Source organism: Protopterus annectens, chromosome 1.part1, assembly GCF_019279795.1.
Source record: "Protopterus annectens isolate FY-2018-M chromosome 1.part1, PAN1.0, whole genome shotgun sequence".
Taxonomy (NCBI): Eukaryota; Metazoa; Chordata; order Ceratodontiformes; family Protopteridae; genus Protopterus; species Protopterus annectens.
The window spans coordinates 1,196,226,725-1,196,252,248 of record NC_056726.1 but is presented as its reverse complement, the minus strand read 5'-3'; the positions used below and the strand labels follow the sequence as shown (position 1 = coordinate 1,196,252,248).

Below are 25,524 nucleotides of genomic sequence, written 5' to 3'. Positions count from 1 at the left end.
GGATGAAGCTGCCAGGTGACAGGAGGGGAGGGGGGCCTGGGATGGGGTTTGTGGATGTGGTGGGAGGGGACATGCAGGTAGTTGGTGTGACAGAGCAGGATGGAGAGGACAGGAAGAAATGGAAACAGCTGATCTGCTATGGCGACCCCTAACAGGAGCAGCTGAAAGAAGAAGAAAATGCAGCAATTAGAGTTACTACCAGAATTATGTAGACTGCTTAGTCTCAGTATGAAATCAAGATTAATGCATATGTAAATGTGCCACTTTGGTTATATGTGTGTGTGTGTGTGTGTGTGTGTGTGTGTGTGTGTGTGTGTGTGTGTGTGTGTGTGTGTGTGTGTGTGTGTGTGGATTGGGATCTATATGAAAATAAACAAAAAAGCAGTACTCTTCCCATGGAGTCCATATAAATAAAGTCTGATAAGATACTTGTGGTTATCATGTTTTGGTCTTATTAACATAAGAAATGTCCTTCAGTTGCCTGGTTGCATAGTCTGTAGATGTACAGAACTGCATTTTCAGTTATCCTTTGTGAGTTGTAATAATCTTACATACTATGAAAGCTGTATTAGACAGCCTTGTAAATTCTGCAAGGCAAGACGACCTTGCATCTGGCCTGTCATATTTTCCTAAAAGAATCATCATAAGTCCAGTTGCATGAAAAACAATCTGTATTTTCATGAAATCAAACCAATCCAGAAAATCTAAAGCAGTTTTCTGACTTGCAGGAATGTACCAAAAAGCAAAATGTGGTTAAAAAAATATTTACAAAGAAGCCAAAGATGACTAATAGAACAAGCATATGGGAGACCTATGGAACATGAACAGCTATTGTGGTTAAATTTATTGCTTGATTTCTAGTTATTAGCACTTTTACATGGCAGATGGACAGATTATGGGAACTAAACTTATTATAGAGTTCATTTTGAGAAGACACAAAGTCTGGATGGAAGAGAAAATGCTGGGAATACAAGATATGTGCTATATTATTGCTTGCTATGGGGTTATTCGGCAGGATATGTTTATTGTGGGCATAGCGATTGAACTGTTAAAGCTAGCATTTGCTAGGTATAAAAACTGCTCTGCTGCATAGAAGAAAAAAAATCTGAGTTAAATATACTAAGTGATGGAGTGGGTGTTTTAACTACTGGGATGAGGATCTAGAAAATCATTCTTTGAGGGAGGAGATTTGAATTACAAGCCTGATAAAACAGGCAGAAGGGACTGACCTTATAAAATCTAAAGATTGTTACACTCCTGCCACAGGACAACTAAGAATTTAAAAGAGGAAAGCTCGTGGGATTAAACTATTTCATGGAGGTGTAGATGAGAAGGGGCTGGCAACTTACATGTGCTGAATTTGCATTAAAGTGAGAATTTTAGGAGGGGAGAAAATAGTTTATTGTATGAAGTTTATGGAACTGAGTAGAAGACTTGTGGTTGCATTGTTTGGACTAGATAGAAGGAAACCAGGTTGGAAAAATATTGGAGGATAAAAAATACTCACAATGTTATAAGAAAGGTGAAAAAAGGAAATTCAAGAGGTGGGGTAGGACTGAATTAGATGGGGAGATTCGATGGAGTCATTAACAAAAATACATTGAATAATAGGTGAAACAAAGGGTGTTAGAGGGCTACCTGAGTGATGGGGGTAGCCTTGTAGGAAGAGTGGAAGGTGGAAGAATGAGAGGAGAGAATGTGGTGTAATGACAGAGGAAAGAAGGGGAGTGACAGCTAATGATGTTATATGTAGGTTCATAGGTAGGTACTAGGCTATCTGCCCCAGGGCATTTATAATGACATGGGGAAAGAAGGGGAGTGACAGCTAATGATGTTATATGTAGGTTCATAGGTAGGTACTAGGCTATCTGCCCCAGGGCATTTATAATGACATGAGGAAAGAAGGGGAGTGACGGCTAATGATGTTATATGTAGGTTCATAGGTAGGTACTAGCCTATCTGCCCCAGGGCATTTATAATGACATGAGGAAAGAAGGGGAGTGACGGCTAATGATGTTATATGTAGGTTCATAAGTAGGTACTAGGCTATCTGCCCCAGGGCATTTATAATGGCATGAGGAAAGAAGGGGAGTGACAGCTAATGATGTTATATGTAGGTTCATAGGTAGGTACTAGGCTATCTGCCCCAGGGCATTTATAATGACATGAGGAAAGAAGGGGAGTGACAGCTAATGATGTTATATATAGGTTCATAGGTTCATAGGTAGGTACTAGGCTATCTGCCCCAGGGCATTTATAATGACATGAGGAAAGAAGGGGAGTGACGGCTAATGATGTTATATGTAGGTTCATAGGTAGGTACTAGGCTATCTGCCCCAGGGCATTTATAATTACATGAGGAAAGAAGGGGAGTGACAGCTAATGATGTTATATGTAGGTTCATAGGTAGGTACTAGGCTATCTGCCCCAGGGCATTTATAATTACATGAGGAAAGAAGGGGAGTGACAGCTAATGATGTTATATGTAGGTTCATAGGTAGGTACTAGGCTATCTGCCCCAGGGCATTTATAATGACATGAGGAAAGAAGGGGAGTGACAGCTAATGATGTTATATATAGGTTCATAGGTAGGTACTAGGCTATCTGCCCCAGGGCATTTATAATGACATGAGGAAAGAAGGGGAGTGACAGCTAATGATGTTATATGTAGGTTCATAGGTAGGTACTAGGCTATCTGCCCAGGGCATTTATAATGACATGAGGAAAGAAGGGGAGTGACGGCTAATGATGTTATATGTAGGTTCATAGGTAGGTACTAGGCTATCTGCCCCAGGGCATTTATAATTACATGAGGAAAGAAGGGGAGTGACAGCTAATGATGTTATATGTAGGTTCATAGGTAGGTACTAGGCTATCTGCCCCAGGGCATTTATAATGACATGAGGAAAGAAGGGGAGTGACAGCTAATGATGTTATATATAGGTTCATAGGTTCATAGGTAGGTACTAAGCTATCTGCCCAGGGCATTTATAATGACATGAGGAAAGAAGGGGAGTGACAGCTAATGATGTTATATGTAGGTTCATAGGTAGGTACTAGGCTATCTGCCCCAGGGCATTTATAATGACATGAGGAAAGAAGGGGAGTGACAGCTAATGATGTTATATATAGGTTCATAGGTTCATAGGTAGGTACTAGGCTATCTGCCCCAGGGCATTTATAATGACATGAGCAAAGAAAAGGAGTGACGGCTAATGATGTTATATGTAGGTTCATAGGTTCATAGGTAGGTACTAGGCTATCTGCCCCAGGGCATTTATAATGACATGAGGAAAGAAGGGGAGTGACAGCTAATGATGTTATATATAGGTTCATAGGTAGGTACTAGGCTATCTGCCCCAGGGCATTTATAATGACATGAGGAAAGAAGGGGAGTGACAGCTAATGATGTTATATATAGGTTCATAGGTTCATAGGTAGGTACTAGGCTATCTGCCCCAGGGCATTTATAATGACATGAGGAAAGAAGGGGAGTGACAGCTAATGATGTTATATATAGGTTCATAGGTTCATAGGTAGGTACTAGGCTATCTGCCCCAGGGCATTTATAATGACATGAGGAAAGAAGGGGAGTGACAGCTAATGATGTTTTATAAAGGTTGATAGGTTCATAGGTAGGTACTAGGATATCTGTCCCAGGGCATTTATAAGCCTAGCCAGAGTGTGTTGCGGTACTAGGCTATCTGCCCCAGGGCATTTATAAGCCTAGCCAGAGTGTGTCAGCTTTCACCACCCCATTGATTAACTGATCCTCTGTCAAGCAGAGCCAATGAAGTGATCCCAGGGGTGTATTTTCTGTTACCCATCCACTCGTCAAGGTTTCTCTTGAAGAGTGTTAGTGAGGGGCTCTGCCTAATGTAGTTTGGAATTTTTTTCCACAGCATGGGGAGTCTCTGTGACAGGAATCTATCCTTCCAGCATGTTCTATTTATTGATGAGGTGAGGATTAGCTCACTAGAGCACGTGGCTCGCAGTGACTTGGATTTCTTTAGGTGGAGCATGTCCATCAATTCTGAGTTGGACATGGCTTTGTAAGTCAGGCAGAGATCACCTCTGAGTAAGCGATATGCCACTGAGTACAGCCAGAGTTTTTCAGTCGGGCTGCATAGGACATATGTTTGAAACCAGTAATCCTCTTGGTGGGGTACTTTTGTGGTTTTTCCCACTGTTGGAAGTGTCTTGTGAGGTACATCCCAAATGGGGCATTGTACTCTATGATGGGTCTAATGAGTGATGGGTAGAGGGGCACTATAACCTCTTATTTCTAGATGCGAACCCTTTAGTAATTAGATGGGCCACATAGAAGGATTTCCTAACTACTTTGGCAATATGATTGTCAAAGGAGAGATTACTGTCTACCTGGGTCCCCAGATCTCTTATTATCTCTTCTGTATTAAGGGGGGCTGCCACCTATGTGGTAATTTGTGGGTGTTTTGTTTTTCCCAAATGGGATGACTATGCATCTTTTGGCATTTAGTTTGAGGCCATGACTTTGATACCAGGTATCCATCTCAGTAAGTCCCTTTTGGAGGATGTCCGTGTCAGCCGGAGAGTCAATTATGGCTCCCTGTTTGCAGTCATCGGTGAACTTGGTTAGCCATAGTCCTCTTGTGTTTGCCTGTACTTCTCAGAAGTATATGCTGAACAGTAGGGGTCCCGGGACCGAGCCTTGCGGGATGCCACTTGTGACTGGTATGGAGTATGGGCTAACTACTATGCACTATGATGTAGGACCGTGGAAGAAAAATATAACTTGTGCTGCAATAGCACATTTGCGCTGATTGCATGTTACAAAGATATTTTATTTGAATTTTTATTATTGTTATTGTTGTATTTGTGAATAGATGTTTAATGAATCTCCTGGTAATATATTGTTTATGAATGAAACGGTAAGAAGAATGGAAATAATGAGCCAAAAAATTGAAATTCACTAAATGAAAATCTGTAAAAGGACTAAATAAGCATTTGTAAAAATCAACACACTACCATTACATATTCTAATAATCATTTGAAGGTGGTCAACTGCATATCTGTCTCCCTATATGTAAGTACATATCTGTCATTTTATATCTATCTATATCACTCTGTCTATATCCGTAGATATAGATAGATGGATATAGACAGATAGATGGATATACAGAGATAGATAGACAGACATATACATGGGTCCTTTACATTTTTATCAAACAGATTTCTGTGATAGAGTTAACTTCATGTGTGTTTGTATGAACATCCTTTTTAGCAAACATCGTTTTTTTGAATGACTGTTTTGTTGAAAGAGGTAAATGGGATTTTATTATGGGTGGGATGATGTGTATGTGTGTGAGTGTTTGTGGGTGTGTGTGTGTGTGTGTGTGTGTGTGTGTGTGTGTGTGTGTGTGTGTGTGTGTGTGTGTGTGTGTGTGTGTGTGTGTGTGTGTGTGAGAGTGTGTGTATGTGTGTGAGTGTTTGTGGGTCTGGTTCAGATTAGACTAAGGGTTAGGTAAGGGGACAGATTTAGTAGTGTGTGTGTGTGTGTGTGTGTGTGTGTGTGTTTGTGTGTGTGTGTGTGTGTGTGTGTGTGTGTGTGTGTGTGTGTGTGTGTGTGTGTGTGTGTGTGTGTGTGTGTGTGTGTGTGTGTGTGTGTGTGTGTGTGCGTGTGTGCGTGTGTGCGTGTGTGCGTGTGTGTGTGTGTGTGTGCGTGTGTGTGTGTGTGTGTGTGTATGTGTGTGAGTGTTTGTGGGTCTGGTTCAGATTAGACTAAGGGTTATGTAAGGGGACAGACTTAGTAGTGTGTGTGTGTTTGTGTGTCTGTGTGTGTGTGTGTGTGTGTGTGTGTGTGTGTGTGTGTGTGTGTGTGTGTGTGTGTGTGTGTGTGTGTGTTAGGTTTTTCCAAACTGTTTTGTGTAGTTGTAATATTACACAAAGGGGTTTTCAAAGGTAAAGTATAGGATTAGGAATAAGGGTAGGGGCAGGGTTGGGGTTGGAGTACATTAATAATGTGTCACAGGGCAGAGACACCACCATGAATATAATATGCTTACATTAGAAATGCTTCAGAAGAGGAACTGTAGTGTCTATATTTGATTTTAGAGATTGATATATCTATCAAGATTGAGATCATGAGATTACAGTAAAAGCAAATGTTTACACATTGTAGAGAGTTGAGCAGGAGAGAGATGAGTTACTTGGGGTTTCTTCACATTTTTTTTTCCCTTTTATTCGCTCATACAACATGAGTTTTACAAGTATGTTAACAAACTACTACAAGTATCATATTGCTTTTCAACAAAGTTTTCAAAAAAATACAGGTTATAAAAAGACACTTGGGTCATAATATAATTGTAGTGCAAGCACCACAATAGTTACAGTCTGATATCAGTAAAAATACAGGTGTTTTAAGCACCTTTAAAAGTTTGCCGTAAGCACACTTAAGCACTTTTATAATCAGATCTTGCACTGGGTATTAAAAGCTCACTGTGCCAGTAGCAGCAGTAGGTAAAACAGTTTTAAAAACTATTAGGTACAAAAGTGTTGCAGAACAAAGTTTCTAAACACTTTTAAAGATGTTGTGTTTTCATCAGGTCTCCATTTCTGCCTGCTTCCAGCAAAGCTGTGTTTTACCCACCCTGAGAAGCTTTGAAAGTGAGCACTTTGCTATTCTTCACTTTTTTCATAGCTGGTAGCACATGAAGCAAATAAGGCTCCATCCACTACAAAGAATTATGATTAGGTCTCACCAATCATAATAATCTTTATGTGTTCTGAACATGGATTCAAAGAATTTCTCCTTGCTTTTGTTAGATGAATGGCTTGGCATCCTTTAAATTCTGAAGAAATAATTTTTTCTACTATGACTGTTTCTAAGCTTCTGAGCAATGCCAAAGTCTGCTCTTTAATTTTTCCCTTAGATCTGCTAGTTCTCTCCTCTTCTGCACTTTTACTAGCTTACTAGATTAGCACTTTACCAGACTTCTTGTAGTATTTATTGTAGCACATGAAAGTGCTACCAGCATTAAACATTCTACAAGGAAACAGCTCCAGTACTTACTATTAATGCCCACCCCTCCAGGCATGTCTAAAGTTCAGTTCCCTGTGCTTTCTCCTATTAACCTGGTGAACTTGGGCATCCTGAGGCAATGTAGCAACTGTCTCATGTACACTGACAACCCTCTCCTCTTACCTCCCAACACTCAGACTTGCGAGAGATGTAATTATATATCCACATTGGAAGCCATGCACTCTCCAGCCAAGACCGAAATAGCTGGTCAAGAGGAAAAGGTCAACACTTTCACAACACCACATGGAACACATAGCCCTCCAGAACACACAACAGCACTGCCTTCACATAAAAACACAAACCACACACCCACCTTCGTGGAAACTCTCAATAAGAAATCTACGCAAACAGCATACACCTGAAAGGTATCCCACCATTTGAAAGTAGCTAACTCCAAGTCAGACTGCTGACCAGTCATGAGTGGTGTCCCACAGGATTCAGTCCTGGGTCCTCTCCTGTTTGGTATTTACTTCTCTGAAGTCCAGGCCAACATGAAAGGACTCTGGCTAACAAAGTTAACAGAGAATTGCAAGTTGGGAGCTATTATTAACTCATCAAGTGATGTTGACATCCTACAGAAAGGCCTCAGTGAGACCAACATCTGGTGTCAGAACCATGGCCTTAAGCTCAATGCCAAAAAATGTGTCATCATCCCTTTTGGGAAAACCTGGTTCCCATGAATTACCACATTGATGGCAGTCCACTGAACACAGAAGGCATTATAAGAGATCTGGGAACACAGGTTGACAGCATCCTCTCATTTGACCACCACATTGCCACTGTGGTCAGAAAGTCCTTCTATGTGACACATCTCATTACTAAGGGTTTTGCATCCAGGAAAAAAGAGGTCATTGTCTCCCTCTATTCTTTCCTTATTAGGCCAATCATCGAGTACAATGCCTTATTTGGCATGTACCTCACTAGACACCTGCAACAAATGGACAGACCACAAAAGCACCTCACAAAGAGGATCCTAGGCCTTAAATACTTGTCCTACATGGACAGACTCAAAAAACTCCAACTATTCTCTGTCTCATATCACCTCCTTAGAAGCGATCTCTGCTTGACTTACAAAGCCATGTCTGACCCAGCTCTGTTAGAAATGCTACATCTAAAGAAATCCCAATCCCTCCGCACCACACAGTCCAGAGACCTCAACCTCATTACCACAATAAACAGAACATGCTGGAGGGACAGGTTCATAACCCAGAGACTGCCCATGCTATGGAATAGACTTCCTATACATGTTAAACAAAACACCTCACTGGCCCTCTTCAAGAGAAATCTTGACAAGTGGATGGGAAATAGAAAATTCACCCCTGAGATCACTCCACTGGCTCTACTCAACAGAGGCACTGGGAACTAAGGTTGGGTGGCACAATGCCAGGGTAATCCTATGAGCTAGGCTTGTAAAGGCTCCAGGGCCATTAGCCTAGTACACACCTATGAACCTATGAATCTATGTAATGAAAAGATAAATTCTCCCCTGTGCTAAAAAGTTATTTTAATATGTCTGATATTCCAACTAAAGTTTTTAAAGTGTAAATGGTAAAAATAGTTTATGTATTCCCAGAGAAAAACAGCTGAATTAAACATAAGTCAAACTAAAATTAAGAACAGATTCTTTACTTTAGACATTATTTTAAATTTAAAATTATCTTTACTTGTTTAATTTTTGCTATGAATTAATGCAAAGATCTTTTATATTTAATGATTTCATGTTGTAAGATTTGTTATAATATTTCACAGCACCAAAGACAGTTCTAGAACATACAAGGGCAATAAAGTCTCAAATTAAAAAAATATACTCCCAAAATAAATAGTTTGCACTCTGGGAAATGCTAAAAAATTAAAGCTTAAAATTGTGTATGCATACTGATGAACTTATATTGTGTCATATTATTATACAGTATATGAAAGACATTTTCATATATATGCATTTAAACAGCATTACTAGGACCTTTCCTATATGAATGTACTGAAAGCAAAAGTGCATACTTTGTAGTGAATATGGATTTTAGAATTGTGTAGAATTTACTTATGCTAATTACTGTTAAAAATACAAGTTAGGTTTGTTGCACTCAGTGATGTTTCTCCTCCCTTACTGATTTTTTTTTTATTCTCATATCCGTTTTTCTTAGTGCCTCAATGGAAGCAACTCATTTTGTGAAAAAGTGTTGCAAGGGGTTCTGTATTGATATCCTTATCCGGCTGGCCAAAACTATTGGATTTACATATGACCTTTACCTTGTGACAAACGGCAAGCATGGCAAAAAGATCGAAGGTGTTTGGAACGGCATGATTGGTGAGGTAAAGTAGAAACAGTTCTCAAAAAAGGAAAAAAAAAACGTGATCATTAAGAAATGAGCATTCTTTCTGATAAAGAGCTGTTAGGAGATGCATATTTCATCAGGAATGTGGAATCCATAACTGTTCGGTTTAGAAGAATAATGCTATATAATATATATATATTTCACTGATGAGGCCTGCATTACTTCATCTTGGAATGGAACTCCTTTGTGCTCTAGTGACTTACTTTAAAAGATAAATATAAATTCATATATATGCATGTATGTATCTATAGCTATATCTATCTATATCTGTATCTATATATCTATATCTATACATACATATATATATATATATATATATATATATATATATATATATATATATATATATATATATATTTTGGTTTTGAAATCATATTAACCATTTAGGAGTACTCACACAGGAATAGTACTACTTCTGCTGTTTCTGTGCTCATTAATTATGGACTAAATGATCTCTGTTTATACCTGAAGCAACAAGGCATTTTTCAGAAAGGAGTGCAGAATAGAAAATATAGACTGCTTTCCTGGAGACTGTGAGCTAAATATCTGATAACATGCCTAAGTATTACGTGCATCCACAAGATGTTTTAGTGACATGCTAATTGTCAGGGAACAGTATCCGGGAGAAAATGGTAGCAGCATTTTAGTGTCCTGTAGCTGAATTGTAGTTATAAAATAAAAACACAGATGGCAACGGCCACACACACTGGAAAAATAAAAATAAAAACAAACCAAGTGTAGCATAGTTTAAAACTTGATTGACTACTTCCAGGGGAATAAGCACTATTGATTAAACCTTGATGACTTTATAAGATTCTTTGGAATTATTTTATCATCACCTGTTTAAGACATTTTCTTTATATCTTCTGCAGACAATTATTTTCCTGTCTTGCATAGTTTAATTGGTCTTTATTATGACTGATGTCTCCCTTAAGTAAAATATTTTGCTTATTTATTTATAAAAGCTTGTGGCTAGTCATATTTATTATTTTGTAAAGGGTATCCATACTACACTGCTGTGACTGTTGGTATGTACTCTTTTAATATTTTGCTTATTTATTTATAAAAGCTTGTGGCTGGTCATATGTATTATTTTGTAAAGGGTATCCATACTACACTGCTGTGACTGTTGGTATGTACTCTTTTAATATTTTGCTTATTTATTTATAAAAGCTTGTGGCTAGTCATATTTATTATTTTGTAAAGGGTATCCATACTACACTGCTGTGACTGTTGGTATGTACTCTTTTAATATTTTGCTTATTTATTCATAAAAGCTTGTGGCTAGTCATATTTATTATTTTGTAAAGGGTATCCATACTACACTGCTGTGACTGTTGGTATGTACTCTTTTAATATTTTGCTTATTTATTTTTAAAAGCTTGTGGCTAGTCATATTTATTATTTTGTAAAGGGTATCCATACTACACTGCTGTGACTGTTGGTATGTACTCTTTTAATATTTTGCTTATTTATTTATAAAAGCTTGTGGCTAGTCATATTTATTATTTTGTAAAGGGTATCCATACTACACTGCTGTGACTGTTGGTATGTACTCTTTTAATATTTTGCTTATTTATTTATAAAAGCTTGTGGCTAGTCATATTTATTATTTTGTAAAGGGTATCCATACTACACTGCTGTGACTGTTGGTATGTACTCTTTTAATATTTTGCTTATTTATTTATAAAAGCTTGTGGCTAGTCATATTTATTATTTTGTAAAGGGTATCCATACTACACTGCTGTGACTGTTGGTATGTACACTTTTAATATTTTGCTTATTTATTTATAAAAGATTGTGGCTGGTCATATGTATTATTTTGTAAAGGGTATCCATACTACACTGCTGTGACTGTTGGTATGTACTCTTTTAATATTTTGCTTATTTATTTATAAAAGCTTGTGGCTAGTCATATTTATTATTTTGTAAAGGGTATCCATACTACACTGCTGTGACTGTTGGTATGTACTCTTTTAATATTTTGCTTATTTATTTATAAAAGCTTGTGGCTAGTCATATTTATTATTTTGTAAAGGGTATCCATACTACACTGCTGTGATTGTTGGAATGTACTCTTTTCACCCTTTTAGAAAATAGACTGTTCAGCTATAAGCTACCATAATTTAATATAATGATCATCTCAATGAGATAGTGGTCAGTAAATGGCAACTTAGTATATGATTGGTTTATATGATGGCACGGCCTACCTTGGACATAGAAAAATGCTCGTGAAGCAGTACCAGTAATGCATCATGTGAAATACTTTTGCTCTCTCTACATATACATATATAGACACACACATATCTATATCTAAAAAATTCTCTATGTATCTATGTATCTATGTATCTATCTATCTATCTATCTATCTATCTATCTATCTATCTATGTATCATCTGTCTATAGTATTGTTAAGTCTCAGAAGTGTTGACAAGATGGCACTAAAATGCACTGGATATCAGCTCTGTTGGCATTGAAAAATAAAGCCCTGAGTATGGCCTTGATGACTAAGTTCATAGGTTCATCAGTAGGTACTAGGCTATCGGCCCTGGGGCCTATACAAGCCCAGCCAAAAAGGTACCCTGGCTTTTGCCACCCAAGAAAATTATTTTCCTGTGCTACTGTCGAGCAGAGCCACAGAGGTGATCCTCAGGGTGAATTTCCTATTTCCCATCCAATCATCAAAATTTTTCTTGAAGAGTGCTAATGAGGAGCTTTGTTTGATATAGGTAGGCAGTTTATTCCAGAGTATGGGAAGTCTCTGGGACAGGAATCTATCCCTCCAGCATGTTCTGTTTATTGTGATGACAAGGTTTAGGTCCCTAGCTCAGAGAGACTGAATATTATTATAGGAGCACTTGAGGAAGTGAATTGAGGAGGAGGAGGAGGAGGAGTATTGTGGCTATGCCTGATTACCACTGTTAATGAGACATTGGATGGCACAGTGGTGCAGTGGTTGCATTGTCACCTCACAGCAAGATGTTCTCTGCTTTGATTCTTGGCTGGTATGCCTTCTGTGTGGAGTCTGCATGTCCTCCCTTCATTCATGTGGATTTCCTCTGGGTGCTCCGGTTTCTTCCCATATCACAAAGACACTTGTCTCGAGCATTTCTCCCCAGGCCTCCACTGAAAATTGTTCTTGTTCCAAGTCGGACTTTCCCGGTAAACAAATGTTAAATAAATAAAAATGAATAAATAACTATTGTCGTGCACATGCCTTTAGTACTGCTTTCCAATGTGTAATCCCCAGGGATAAATGGAGATCCTGTTGGAGCACTGGTTCAAGAGGAGCAATAGTCTGGCGGTATCACTCACTTGCAAGCATGAGCAACTTGCCCATGCTGTTGCAACTGTATGCTGAACCCTGGGGCAAACAACTGGGCAAGTACCATGGAAGGGGGAGTGTGATGGTTGCTGAGGCAGAGAACACAAATAAAAGGAAAAAAAAAAGGCACTGGGCTCAGACTGACGTAGATAGAATTCTTGGGAGCCAGTGATTACAACCCTGTTGTGCAGCTGTACCCTGTATAGTCAATTTAGGGTGGCAGGTGTTGACCATAAGTGTTGGCCATGGTGCACATTTGCCATAACCTCATAACACCAGTCACCCCATTTCATACATGACTATTTCCAGCAGGGCAGGATTCAAGGCTCATAACCTCTGCCCCTTCACTTACTTACAGCCACTTATAATGATTTAATCACCTGTAATTCAATAACACTGGTGAGCAGTCCTGAAAGGATACTAACAATGTGTTATATTTATTTATTATTTCAGTTTAAATACCGGGGAGGTCCACTGGGCTTGGGGGCCCATTTTCAGTGGAGGCCCAGGGAGAAAAGCTCCAACAAGGAAATACACAACAGTTTAATAATATTTTGATTACCAAAACAGTTTCAATTAACATGAAAAGTCATAGACAGTATGTATTACAGATAACAGGTAGTTACAAAAGAATAAACACTACCAATTTCAATTTTGTTAAGGAGGAAAAAAGGTTTACATCATGAAAATCAAATTTAACTGTTTTGTTACCTAAGCTAAATATTTTTAGAAAGGATAGGAAGGTGAATAGGAAGAGGTTAGCCTGGAGAAAAGGGATAAGATAGTTTAATAGTTGTAGGCTGAAGAGTGCAGTTGCAAATTCTGTTTAGATAGAGGGAGGAATGAAGTTGGGTTTTGAAGTTATTAAGGTTGGTACATGTCCTTAGTGATGAGGGCAGGGCATTCTATTTTTTAGCTAGGGTAAAGGATAAGAGAAGCTGACCTGCAGGGCGCTGGGGTTTTTGTACTGCGATCAGGTTTTGTTGAGAAGATCTAAGTGATCTAAGGGGGGTATAAGGTTGTAGAAAATTAGAAAGGGCAGGGCAGTTAGAAGGGTGGAACAATAGTTTGAAGGCTGTAATGATTTGGAGAAAGTTAAGTTGATTGGGAAGTTCGAGCCAGTTTAGAGAGTGAAGGGAGGAGCAGTGATGAGAAGAGGATTTGGCGTTTGTGGCAAATCTAGAGATTTTGTTGTAGCATAGTTCCAATTTGGAGGTAAGTGTGGATGAAAGATTAGTGAGCAGGGGGGCTCCATATAAGAGGGAGGGAAGGAGGTAGGTAGAGGCAAGGGTTAGTCTGGAATGAGGAGAGAGGAAGTAGTTGTTTCTATACAGTAAGCCTAGTTTTATGTGTGTTTTTTTGATGTTTAGCTGGATATGGGTATTAAATTTTAGTTGATCATCAATTGTAACACAGAGAAGTTTGGTGGAGGGTATAATCTCAAAAGAGGAGTTGCTAAGGCTGGTAATTTGAAATGAGTTTTTATCAAGAGAGGAGGATTTAGAGGGGGAGAAAAGGAGGATCTTAGTTTTGTTAGCATTTAGGGAGAGATGATTTTGTAGCATCCAGTTTTCAGTGGTTGAGAAGGCACTTTGAGTTAGGGCTTGGAGGTCTGTTAGGTTAGAGGCAGAGCAGCTCAAAGTGGAATCATCAGCATATTACACAATTTTGGTGTTAGGAATGGCTTTGTGGAAGTCATTAATAAAGATATTGAATATTAATGGGCCGAGTATGGAACCTTGAGGTACTCCAGTAGGGGTAGGAAGAAAAGTAGAGGTGGCTTGGCCCCATCTCACAGCTTGGGATCTGTTTGAAAGGTAGCTGGAGAACCAGGAAAGAGTCTTTGGGCAAAGGTTGAGATTAGAGAGGTGATTTAGAAGGTGGGTGTGAGAGATGGTGTCAAAAGCTTTGGATAAAACTAGTAGGACAGAGGATACTATATTACCGGAGTCACGAGCTGAATTGACAGAGTGCAAGAAGGAGGGAAGGGCGGTGTTAGTACTGTGTCCTGGGCGGAAGCCGTGTTGGGTAGGATAGAGAAGTTGGTGCTTGGTAAGGAATGGCAGGAGTTGCAGGTGGATACATTTTTCTAGGATTTTGGAGATTAGGGGGAGGATGGCTATAGGGTGGAAATTTGAGACATTACAATTTTTGCCGTCTTTGTGGAGAGGAAGAATGTAAGTGGTACACCATAGTTTAGGTATGTAGGATTCAAGTAATGACCTATTAATTAGGATGCTGATAGGTAGAGCAATAGAGTCAGAAGCTGTTTTTAGGAAGGAGGATGGAATGTTATCAGCGGCATTGGAGCAGGGCTTTAGTTTATATAGAAGTTTTTTTATTAGGTCGGTAGATACTTGTTTGAGTTTGAAAGAGGGAGGGAGAGCAGGTTATGGAAGATTGAGCAGTGAGGGGAGGAATGTGATTGTTAGTAAATGTCTTGGTTAGCTCAGCGATGGAAGAGGTGAAGAAGGAATTAAATAGTGAGGCTATTTCAAGGTCAGATTTGCTGGTATCAGGACAGGGGTTGTTTTTAGTATCTGGTCTAAGGAGGGAATTGCTGGAATTCCAGAATTGTTTGGGGTTTCTAGCATGGTTTTCTTGAAGTTTGATGTAGTAAGACTTTTTATCTCTAAGGACTTGTTTCTTGGCAAGGTTTCTTAACTGCTTATACTTGAGGAAGATTTCAGGTTGCTTGTGTTTAATGTAGGTCTTCCAGGTTTTATCCCTTTGGAGCATTATCTTTTTGTGTCTTTGGTGAGCCAAGGGGAGGTATTTGCCTTAACTCTTTTTGTTCTTGTTGGAGCTAGAGAGTTAAGGACTGTTAAGAATGTGGAATTGAAATAGTCGACGGCTTCGTCTAATGGTAGTATTTTTAGAGGGTTCCAGTTGGTGAGCTTAAGAGAGTCAGAGAAAGAAGTAGGGTTGAAGTTATATAGGTTTCGAGTGTGAGTGTAGCGGTGAGAGTGTGGGGAGGTGGGAGTAGCTTGAATGGAGAAGGCAGGGTGGTGGTCTCCTAAAGGGTCCGGAGTGGCACCAGATTTTATAACTTTGTTTGGATGAGATACTAGGATCCAGTCAAGTATGGAGCCAGGGGGATTAGCTTTGTTAGGTCTAGTAATGGAGTTAGTAAGTTGGGAGAAGTTAAATAGGTTGATAGTTATCGTGGGATTTGGGTTAGAGATTTTTCCCCAGTCAATATTTACATCATCCAAAATGAAGGTATCTAGCTTAATATTGGAGGAAGTCCAGGAGAGGATGTCTTCCAATGTATTGGTATTGTTGCCTGGAGGGATATAGAGACAAATGATGCAGATACTTTTATGGTTGTTCATTTTTAGTAAGCCAATTACAAGTTCAACATTATTGAAAGAAGGGATGGGGTTAGGGTAAGGAGTAATGGACAAGAGGTTGGAGTAGATTAGAGCAACGCAGCCACCTCTTCTATTAGGTCGGTCAGATCGGAGAGAATGGAATCCTGGGGGTAGGAACTCAGAGCCATTAATGTGAGGTTTTAGCCAGGTTTCAGAGATAGCTGCTATAGCAGGAGAATTATGGTTGAGCCAGGCATGGAAGAGGGATAGTTTATTTTTTAAGCTTTGGGCGTTGATGGTGAGGAATTTGAGGTTTTTATTAGTGGATTTCTTGTTGGTGCTAGGGAGATTTGTAGGAGGGAAATTAGGACCTGCATTGGGGTGAATATCTCCAGCCAAGTGAATGAATGTGGGATGGAGAAGGTGTTTATTAGTTTTGTATTTAGATAGAGGAGGCTGGTAGATGTGTGGTTTATATTTAAGGTTTTTATCTGAGCTTGGAAAAAGTTTTACTTTCAGGAGGAGGATTGAGTAGGAAGGAACTAAAGAAGCTGAGATGCTGTAGTAATGGGAGGTAAGGTGGTGATGAGGAGTAAGAGGAGGGGGGAGTAAATGGACATGAGTATAGCAAGTGATTTGATATAGAGATATTAGAAGGAAAAGGAAGGAAGAGAGGAGAAGGACCTTGGGAGGAAGGGAGAGCATGGTAGTAGAGGTCAGTTAGAGGAAAATAGAAAAGAGAGGTGATGGTGTGTTAGTAATGGGGGGAGTGGTTAAAGGAGGAAGGGGAGGGGAAAAGGAGAGTTAGGATTGGTTGGAGGAGGAGGAGGGACTGATAGGGGGGATAAAGGTAAAGGTACTGGGGGCGGGTGGAAATTGGGTGCAGGGTAGGGGAGCGAAGTGAGCCCGTAGGGCAAATGGGCAGAGCCAGAGAGGTGGGAAAAGGGAAAAATATCATCATTAGTCTGGTGAAAGACTGGTCCAGCATGTGTCTGACTGGAACACTGTCTTTATTTTAGCATGAGCCACTAAGATCGCTGAAAAATAAGTCTGCCTAGAGTACTGGTCAGTATTTTTAGGCCTTAGGTTTGTTTTTAAGGAATGTATTAAGTTGTGATTATGTGCTTCATACTACCAGTCTGGAATATGCAGATACAAATCTAGTAAGAAATAAAGTGGACAACAATACATTGTGAATTAAAAATGCTGAACTGTTGCCATCCCAGTTCTTTTTGTACTTCATTGCTCAATGTCCATTAACCCCACCCTGTTTGGTAAGTATCAAACTAAGACCTTCAGTAGAGACATTACATGAGTTTGCTAGATGTTACTAAGAACTAAAAAACATATAGTCAAACCTATGATCAGTAGCTGATTTGAATATATTGAGACTGGAGCCCTTCCTTATCTCTAAAGGGAGATCACACCACAATTTTCCAGCCTTGTGATGAAATGAGCTTTTCCCAAGAGAAGATTGCCACACTGACATATTTACAAAAAAAATTACTAATACCCTGACTGTGCTGAATGAATTTGAGACCCAAAGTTGTGATAATGCAACATTATGTAAATATTTATATGCAAGAATCTTGTCCCCTCTAACCAATCTATAATGCGAGGAATGCAGAGACAGTCTGCTCATATAATGATAATTCTTAACACCATCAATCTGTCTCATAAAATACTTCTGAAGTCTTAACAGTCCTGATATTTGGGCATAGATGTAAACAAAACAGCACCACAATATACTAAATGTGATTATAGTACAGAATTGTAAAGGGGTATTGCAATTCTTTCATCACAAATAGAGATACTACACAAAATGTCTATTATAACAGAGTACCACTGTTTTAGTACAATATTAAATTGTCATAGTGTTTTAGTTTACAGTTCATAACCAGTCCTAAATCCCTGAATTTTCCGTCACTACCTATAAAAACATTATTCAAGATATGCTGTCAATAATGATTATTTAGCTCAAAGTGCAATACCTTAGATGTCCTTACATTCACAACTGCATTATTCATAACAAATGGGATTCCTTGCCGTGAAACCTACTGTTCGGCCAGTTTACCAAAGTCTACCATTGCTTTAAGGTACGCTGAACATCACCTACACATTCCTTGCGTAGCATAGGGCATAAAGGTGATGTTCAGCTGTACCATCATCTGAACTTATTTGCTGCCAGTCTGAATACTGTTTTTAACCATCAGTCTGTTACCTCTGTCAGTGTTTTGCTGTTTTTCTGTTTATTGGCTTTCTGGTGATTACTCCTTTTTCTGAAGTCCTCACCATTGCACTATTGTATCATTGCAGATAAGTACCCAGTTGGGTTTTTTGTTCTGTTTTTGATTGTTTTATGCTGTTTGGGGTTAATGTCATCTAGAAAGGGTAAATGTCAGTGTGGGAGACTGATTCCCCATAAAGACCGCCATGATAAGTGCCTTTTTTGCCAAGGTGCTGCTCACGACCATACATCTTGTTCAATTTGTCAAGTGTTTGTCCCTAAAACTCTTCATAGTAGGCTTTCTTCCCTTTCATTGTATCTTGAGAACCAGCATTTTAAGGTTCTTTCTAAAGATACTATGGATTGAACTTCTGGCCCCGAGGGTCAGCTATCAGGAAAGAAGAAGGTGCATAAGCGTTTGGGATGGAGGCCTGTGAGGATTTGGTGAGCACATCCAATGAGGCTTTGCAGGTGTCCATCTTGGGAGTTCAGGGGGAACCACAGTTGACTGTTTCCAAGGGGTCTAGAGGGCTTCCTCGGTCTCTCTTTAGGGATGAATTTCCTACTACAGTTGTGGAATGCCGTCCTGAGTTTGAGCCTTCTCAGGTTTCTTGGATGGATGTCCCCTTAAAACAAGAAACAGAAAACTACTCATGTTTCTCTGCTCCTAGGGATCCACGAAGTGAGTGCAGTCCTTTACTCAGAGGGATTTTAGAGCTTTATTATCATTATGGCCTCCACAAGGGGTTTCAGTTCCTGCTCCTCCTTGGTCCTCTTCTTCCCCTAAAAGGCCCAGAGTATTGAATTGTTCTGAGGAAGAGGTGGATTCTGATGATGATTCCCTTGCTTATTCCACCCAGATTCCTTCTCCTTTAGACTACAGGTCTGAGGAGGAGGACTCTCATACTCTAGATAATCCTTCTGAGGAAATTTCCTTTGGGAACACAGTCTCTAGGATGATGGAATTTTCAAGTGGGATTGTGCCCAGGTTTCAGATATCCATATGAGGTACTATGAGTTACTGCAGATGGAATCTCCTAAACCTGTAGTCATTACTCCTGTCTTGGCTGTTTTATTGGATGTTTTTTCCAATGTCTGTAAAGCACCGGATTCTCTGCCCTCTGCTCCCAAGAAGTCTGATAGGTTTTTTAGGGTGCCTGCAGATTGTTCCTTTTTGTTTAATGTCCTGCTGCTAACCTGTGTATGGTGTCTGTTTCCTCTGATAAGCCGACTAAATTGCTTCCTTCGTCCAAGGGGATAAGGACAGCAGAACCATGGATGGGCTGGGGAAGAAGTTCTATACTTCGGCTACCCTAGTTTTTAGGGCTATTAATTATCAGACCCATATCTCTAGTTATGTCTTGGCTCTTCTTTCTCAGGCTTGTCAGCTTCTTTCTGATCTTCCAGACTCTGAGAGTAAATCTTCTGCTCTTTCCTTGCTTGGGACTTCCTCTCAGGTAATTTGTCATTCTATCAAATGCAGTTATGATGCAGCTGATTCCTCTTCTAGGGATGCTGCTTCTGGTTCAGTTCTGAGGAGATATTCTTTACTTAGGCTTCAAACTTTGTCTGATGATATTAAGGATAAGTTGCCGGATGCTCCTCTGGATAACAAAATTTTGTTTGGTGAAGTGGCTGCTGCTTTATTTAAGTCTCTTCAGGACAAGGGGAAGGCTTTATAGGAGCTTAAGCATGTCTTTGTTTCTCCTGTGCCTAAATTTCAGTGAAACTACCTTCTAAGCCAGCCTTTGTTCATAGGCAATCTCGCCCTCCTTCTAAAGGTAAAAAGGGTAGTAAATAGACTCCTCCTGCTAAGGCCACACAGACTGCAGGGATTCTTAAGCCTTCCTTTCCTGACAAACCAGGTGCTATCTGCCTGTCCACCTGTTCACAGCCACATTCGTCTTTCTCTTTGCCTTTCTCTTTCTCTTCCTGTTTGGCTCAGAATCACCCAGGATTCTTGGGTTCTGTTAGTCATTTGGCAGGGATACTTCATGGTCTGGATTTGCCACCCTCCTTTTATGGGCCTTCCTCAGCCTCCTCTGGAATAGCTTCCTTTTTTCCCAGAGGTTCTTTGATACCTCTTGTCTCAGGATACTATTCAGGAGGTGCCTGTGTCCCAAAGGGGGAAAGAGTTTTATTCAAGATTGTTTCTAGTGCCCAGAAAAGAAGGTACTTGGAGACCTATTCTAGACCTCTGCTATCTAACACTTTTATGAAGGTGCCTTCCTTTCTGATGTTGTACCTTCAGTCCTTTGTTTCCTGTCTTGCTCCCTCAGGCCTTTCTGGTGTCTCTGGACTTCAAGGATGCTTATCTCCATATTCCGATTCATCCTCTTTTCAGGAGATTTTTGCGTTTCTGTGTTGCTTCCTGGCATTTTCAGTTCTGTGCTTTGCCCTTTGGCCTTTCTACTGCCCCAAGGTTATTCATCAAATGCTTCGCTCCTGTGATTGCCTTTTGCAGGCTATAAGGGATCAAAATCTTTCCTTATTTGGATGACTTGCTGATTCAGACATCCTCTCCAGAGGTCCTTTTGCAAAATCTTCATTTTACCATTTCTGTTCTTCAGAGTCTGGGGTTTACAATGAACTTCCAAAAGTCTTCCCTGACTCCTTCTCAGAATCATGTCTTTCTGGGTTGCAGGATTCAAATGATGCCAATGCTGGCATCCCTGCCTCCTCCAAAGCCATTGACTCTCATTTCTTTTTTTCAAACTCTTCTTCCCCTGGCCTCCATTACAACCAGTGGGCTTCTGAGAGTTCTGGGGTTCATGGCTTTCACCATTCTAATACTCCCTTGGCCAAACTCCACACAAGGAAGTTACAGTGGTTCCTGAAGTCAATGTGCCTTCAGCATGCACATCCTCTAGACTTTCCTTTTCCTCTTTTCCCATGTCTCAAGAAAGAACATTTTTGGTGGATTCAACAGTTGTTTCTGAGTCCAGGGCTCCTTTTTCAACTTCCTATTCCCTCTCATGATCTATTCACAGATGCTTCAGATGTGGGATGGGGAGAAATGTTTGGCTCGCTGAGGGTTCAGGGAGTGTGGTCGCTTTTTTAGCAGAAGGAACAAATCAACATCAAACAGATGAGGGCTCTTATGGTGGCTCTTCAGGCCTTTCATCCACTCTTCTCTCCAGAGCCTCTCAAGGTATTCACAGACAATACCACAGTAATGTGGTATATCAACAAACTGGGGAAACAAGATCTTACTGTCTTTGCTGGCTGGCACTTCTGGTATGGGATCTGACTATGCAATATCAAGTGACTCTTCAGGCAGTTTATATTCCTTCAGATCAGAACATTGTGCCAGACAATCTGAGCAGGTCCTTCACTCACTCCCATGAATGGATGCTTCACATGGATGTGTTTCTGGACATTGTTCACCAGAGGGGTACTCCACAAGTAGATCTCTTTGTCTCCCCTCTGAACAGCCAACTTCCTCTGTTTTGTGCCAGAGTCCCAGGTCCTTTGGTATGGAAGATGGATGCTCTCTCATTTTCTTTGAAGGGGATGTTTCTTTATGCATTCCCTCCCCTTCCTCTCATTCCAAGAGTCCTGTTCAAGATTCAACAGGATGCTCCCAAAATCTTGTTGGTGGTTCCCTTTTGGCTGTGACAGCACTGGTTCCCTCTACATCTGCATCTAGCCAAGGGCAATCATCACAAATTACCTCACAGGGTGGATTTCCTCACACAAGACAAAGGGGTCTCTCTTCCATCCCCACCTGTCCATGATTCAGATGACACTGTGGGTGATAGGGTTTTGATCCCTCATAGACACCTTTTTTCTGAGGATGTGCTGCAAGTCCTGCAGGAGGCCAAGAAACCTACTAATAGGAAATCGTACTTGTCTAAATGGAAGAGATTTTCTATTTGGTGTCTTTCTCGTGACCTGGACCCACTTTCTGTGGATGTTATTTTGGTACTGTCTCTTATTTGTGTGAGTTGCTCAATGCTGGTTTGACTTATTCTTCTATTAAGGCCCACTTATGAGCTCTCTCTTCTTGTCTGCCTTTAACTCCCCTGTTAGCTTCTAGATTTGAGGCTAAGCAATTTCTTAAAGGCATCCTTAATATTAGACCTCCCAGGAAGCCTGTTCCTCCTCTCTAGGATCTTAATTTCATTCTGGAAAAATTGACTCAGACTCCTTTTGAGCCTGCTATTTCAGCTTCCTTGCAACACTGTCTTGAAAGACAGTTCTTTTGTTAGCTCTTACTTCTGCCAGATGGGTGTCTGAGTTGCAAGCCCTTATGGCTTGTCCACCTTTTTTGATATTTCATGAGGACAAGGTGTCCTTGCATAGTAATCCTTATTTCATGCCCAAGGTGGTTAACGAGTTGTCACTTAGTCTATTCCTTTGCCTACTTTTTTCCCCTCTCCTCAATCTGACAATGAGAGGGTGCTGCATGCCTTAGATGTGCATAGACAGCTCAGATTTTATTTGGATAAAACTAAAGCTATCAGAACATCTGACCAGTTGTTTGTTTCCTTTCATCCTAGGTCTTTAGGTTTGGCTGTTTCCAAGAAAACTATTTCCACTTGGATTTCAAAGGCTATTTTATTTTGTTACATTTGTCATGGTGAGAGGTTTCCTTCTTCTGTAAAGGCTCATTCTACTAGAGCTGTGGCTTCTTCTGGTACTTTTTTCAAAGGCTTAGACACTAATTCTATTCTTGAAGCTGCTACCTGGACTTCTGTGCATACCTTTACCAAACATTACCAGTTAGATGGTATCTCCAGAGCTAGAGCTGGTTTTTCTGATGCTATTCTTCATGGAGTCTTAGAGGGCTCTACTGCTGCTTCCTCCTCCCAGGCTTCTTCTTGAGCTTTGGCACTCAACCATTTGTAATTCATACTGCAGTGGTGAATGTAAGGATATAGGACAGTTGTGTAAAAGCTTACCATAACAGCAGATGTCCTTGCCTTCACCACTGCAGTATTCACTCCCTCCCTCCATCCCCCTATTTTTTTTCTTTCCTGGATATGCAGGTCCTCCTTGGTTTTACTTGGACTGCTGTTTCTACTGGGGCAATCAGTTCTGAGGATGATATGCCTGAACATCACCTTTATGCCCTACGCTACTCGAGGAATGTGTAGGTGATGTTCAGCATACCTTAAAGCAACAGTAGTCTTTGGTAAACTGTCTGGACAGTGGGATTCATGGCAGGGAATCCCATTTGTAATGAATACTGCCACAGTGAAGGCTAGGACATATACTGTAATGGTAAGATTTTACACAACTGTAGTTTTTTATTGGCATTAAAGACCACATTCTTATTTAAAAAACATAACAGAATGGTATCAAAGAAGTAACTGTAAATAAGTTTGACCATTAACAGAGTTAATAATCACCTCAGTTTTAGTATCATCTGCAAACTCAATGACTAAAATCTAATTCTGAAGTGAAAAATTAGACATAAATAGATTAAACAATAAGGAGACAAGAAGAGAACCTTGAGGGACCCCTGCTCCAATCTTCTTTTTCTCTGTCAGCCAGCTAGCAACCAACTTTGTTATATACTGGTTTACTCTAATATTAAATAAGATTGTCTTAACTTTTGCATGGGGAATACAGTCACATGCTTTAGCCAGATTCAAGCAGATCATAGCAAAAGATAAACCCACATCGACTGATTACCAGATATTATGATAAAAGTGTAACAGTTTAGTCAGACAGTATATCTCATGGGTAAATCCATGCAGAAACATATCCAGGATTAAACATAATATGTGTAACACTAACAAGGCAATAACTATCTAATGTATACATTTTACCTTCTTTAAAAAGGAGAACTATGAAAGCTGTATTCCATATCTGTGAAACACCCCTCTCCCCCCACATCCTGCAAACTGACTTGATATAATCACATATACAGGGCAGTAGTGCTTTAGAAATTTCAGACAAAAAATAACCATATCAGCTGCTAATTCTGATGTAATTGTGCTTAGTGCAGAAACTACTAGATTTTTATTTACACTTGGGCAGGTATAAATGTAGTTGTTGGAATCAAGATTGGAGAAAGTAGAGCTGTAATTTAACAAGGAAGAAAACTTATCTGCAAATACCTTTCCCAACTGAAATGCATCTGTGAACATTATGCCATCCTTGATAACTAATATTTGACTGATAATTCACACTATAACTCATTAAGTACCTAAAAAGTTCTTTTTGTTATCAGTGGTACACATTGCTAACATATTTATTTTTCTTCTAGTAGGTCTCAGGATATGCCTAAATCTATTCATAAATTCCTCGTTGTTTTCTGAATTCTTATACTGTTTGCACTTTAATTGATCATTTTTAAGTGTTTTTCAACTGTTTAACTGTTAAGGGCTACACACTGAAGTGCAATAGCCATTTTTCTGCTTTAAAAGTGTTTGTATTCCTGTAAATGCTTTAACTTTTGAAAAAAAATCCTCTCTGTATTCATTTCCCACCTTTCTATAACCAGTAGAATCCGGTTTTCAGATTTTGCTGAATTTTGGGCTGTTTGTAAGTTTCTGTGTTGTCCAGACCTTTCTATGGCAGAGGGAAGTTTCTCTGTTCATCAGTGAGAGTGGAGAGCTTTGAACAGCCCACATGTTGCTGGAGGAGTGGTTTCAGCTCAGTATCTGTAGTTTTATTGGCCATTTTGGGTTATTTCTATCCCTTTCATCTTTCTGTTTTAAAAAAACAGTGTTTGCGTGGTTTTGCGCATTGCACAGTGGTGTTTAACTACTGTTAAACTATTCCTGGTTACAGAAGGTCTGCTCTTCAGATTTTCCCTTAGAACTAGCTAGTTTTCTAGGTTTAGCACTCAAAACTGTTTTTGTTATCTTAGAACTAACCAGTTTTCTAGTTTTAGCACTCAAAACTGTTTCTTTGTGCTCAGCACTGTCCAAATCTCATTGAAAGCACTAATAATCTACATATTACTGCAGCATTCCACTTTCCTCACTTATCAAGAGGAAATAAATTCTTAGTACTTAAATTAATAAGCACTAACCAGGCATGTCTAAGGGTCAGCTCCCCGTGTTTTCTCCTGTCCACCTGATGAATCTGGGCACCTTGGGGCAATGTAGCAATTGCCTCATGTACACTGACAGCCCTCTCCTCCTACCACCCAGCACTAAAACCTGTGAGAGATGCACTTATATAGCCAATCTGGAAGCCAAGCTCTCTCCAGCCAAGACTGGACTACACAGTCAAGAGGAGAAGGTAAACACGACACCACACTTTACAAATAGTCCATCAAAACCTGCACCACCCAAACCCACACATAG

The 25,524-nt window shown here is 39.8% G+C and overlaps 1 protein-coding gene across 1 annotated transcript in view; it reads left to right on the top strand.

Annotated features, from left to right (window-relative positions):
- LOC122815911 (glutamate receptor ionotropic, NMDA 2D-like) overlaps positions 1–25,524 on the top strand; it is a 1,415,655-nt gene that overhangs the window by 901,745 nt on the left and 488,386 nt on the right. The window contains 1 exon segment of the mRNA XM_044088769.1: positions 9,236–9,370. Within this exon segment, the coding sequence (XP_043944704.1) occupies positions 9,236–9,370 (135 nt within the window).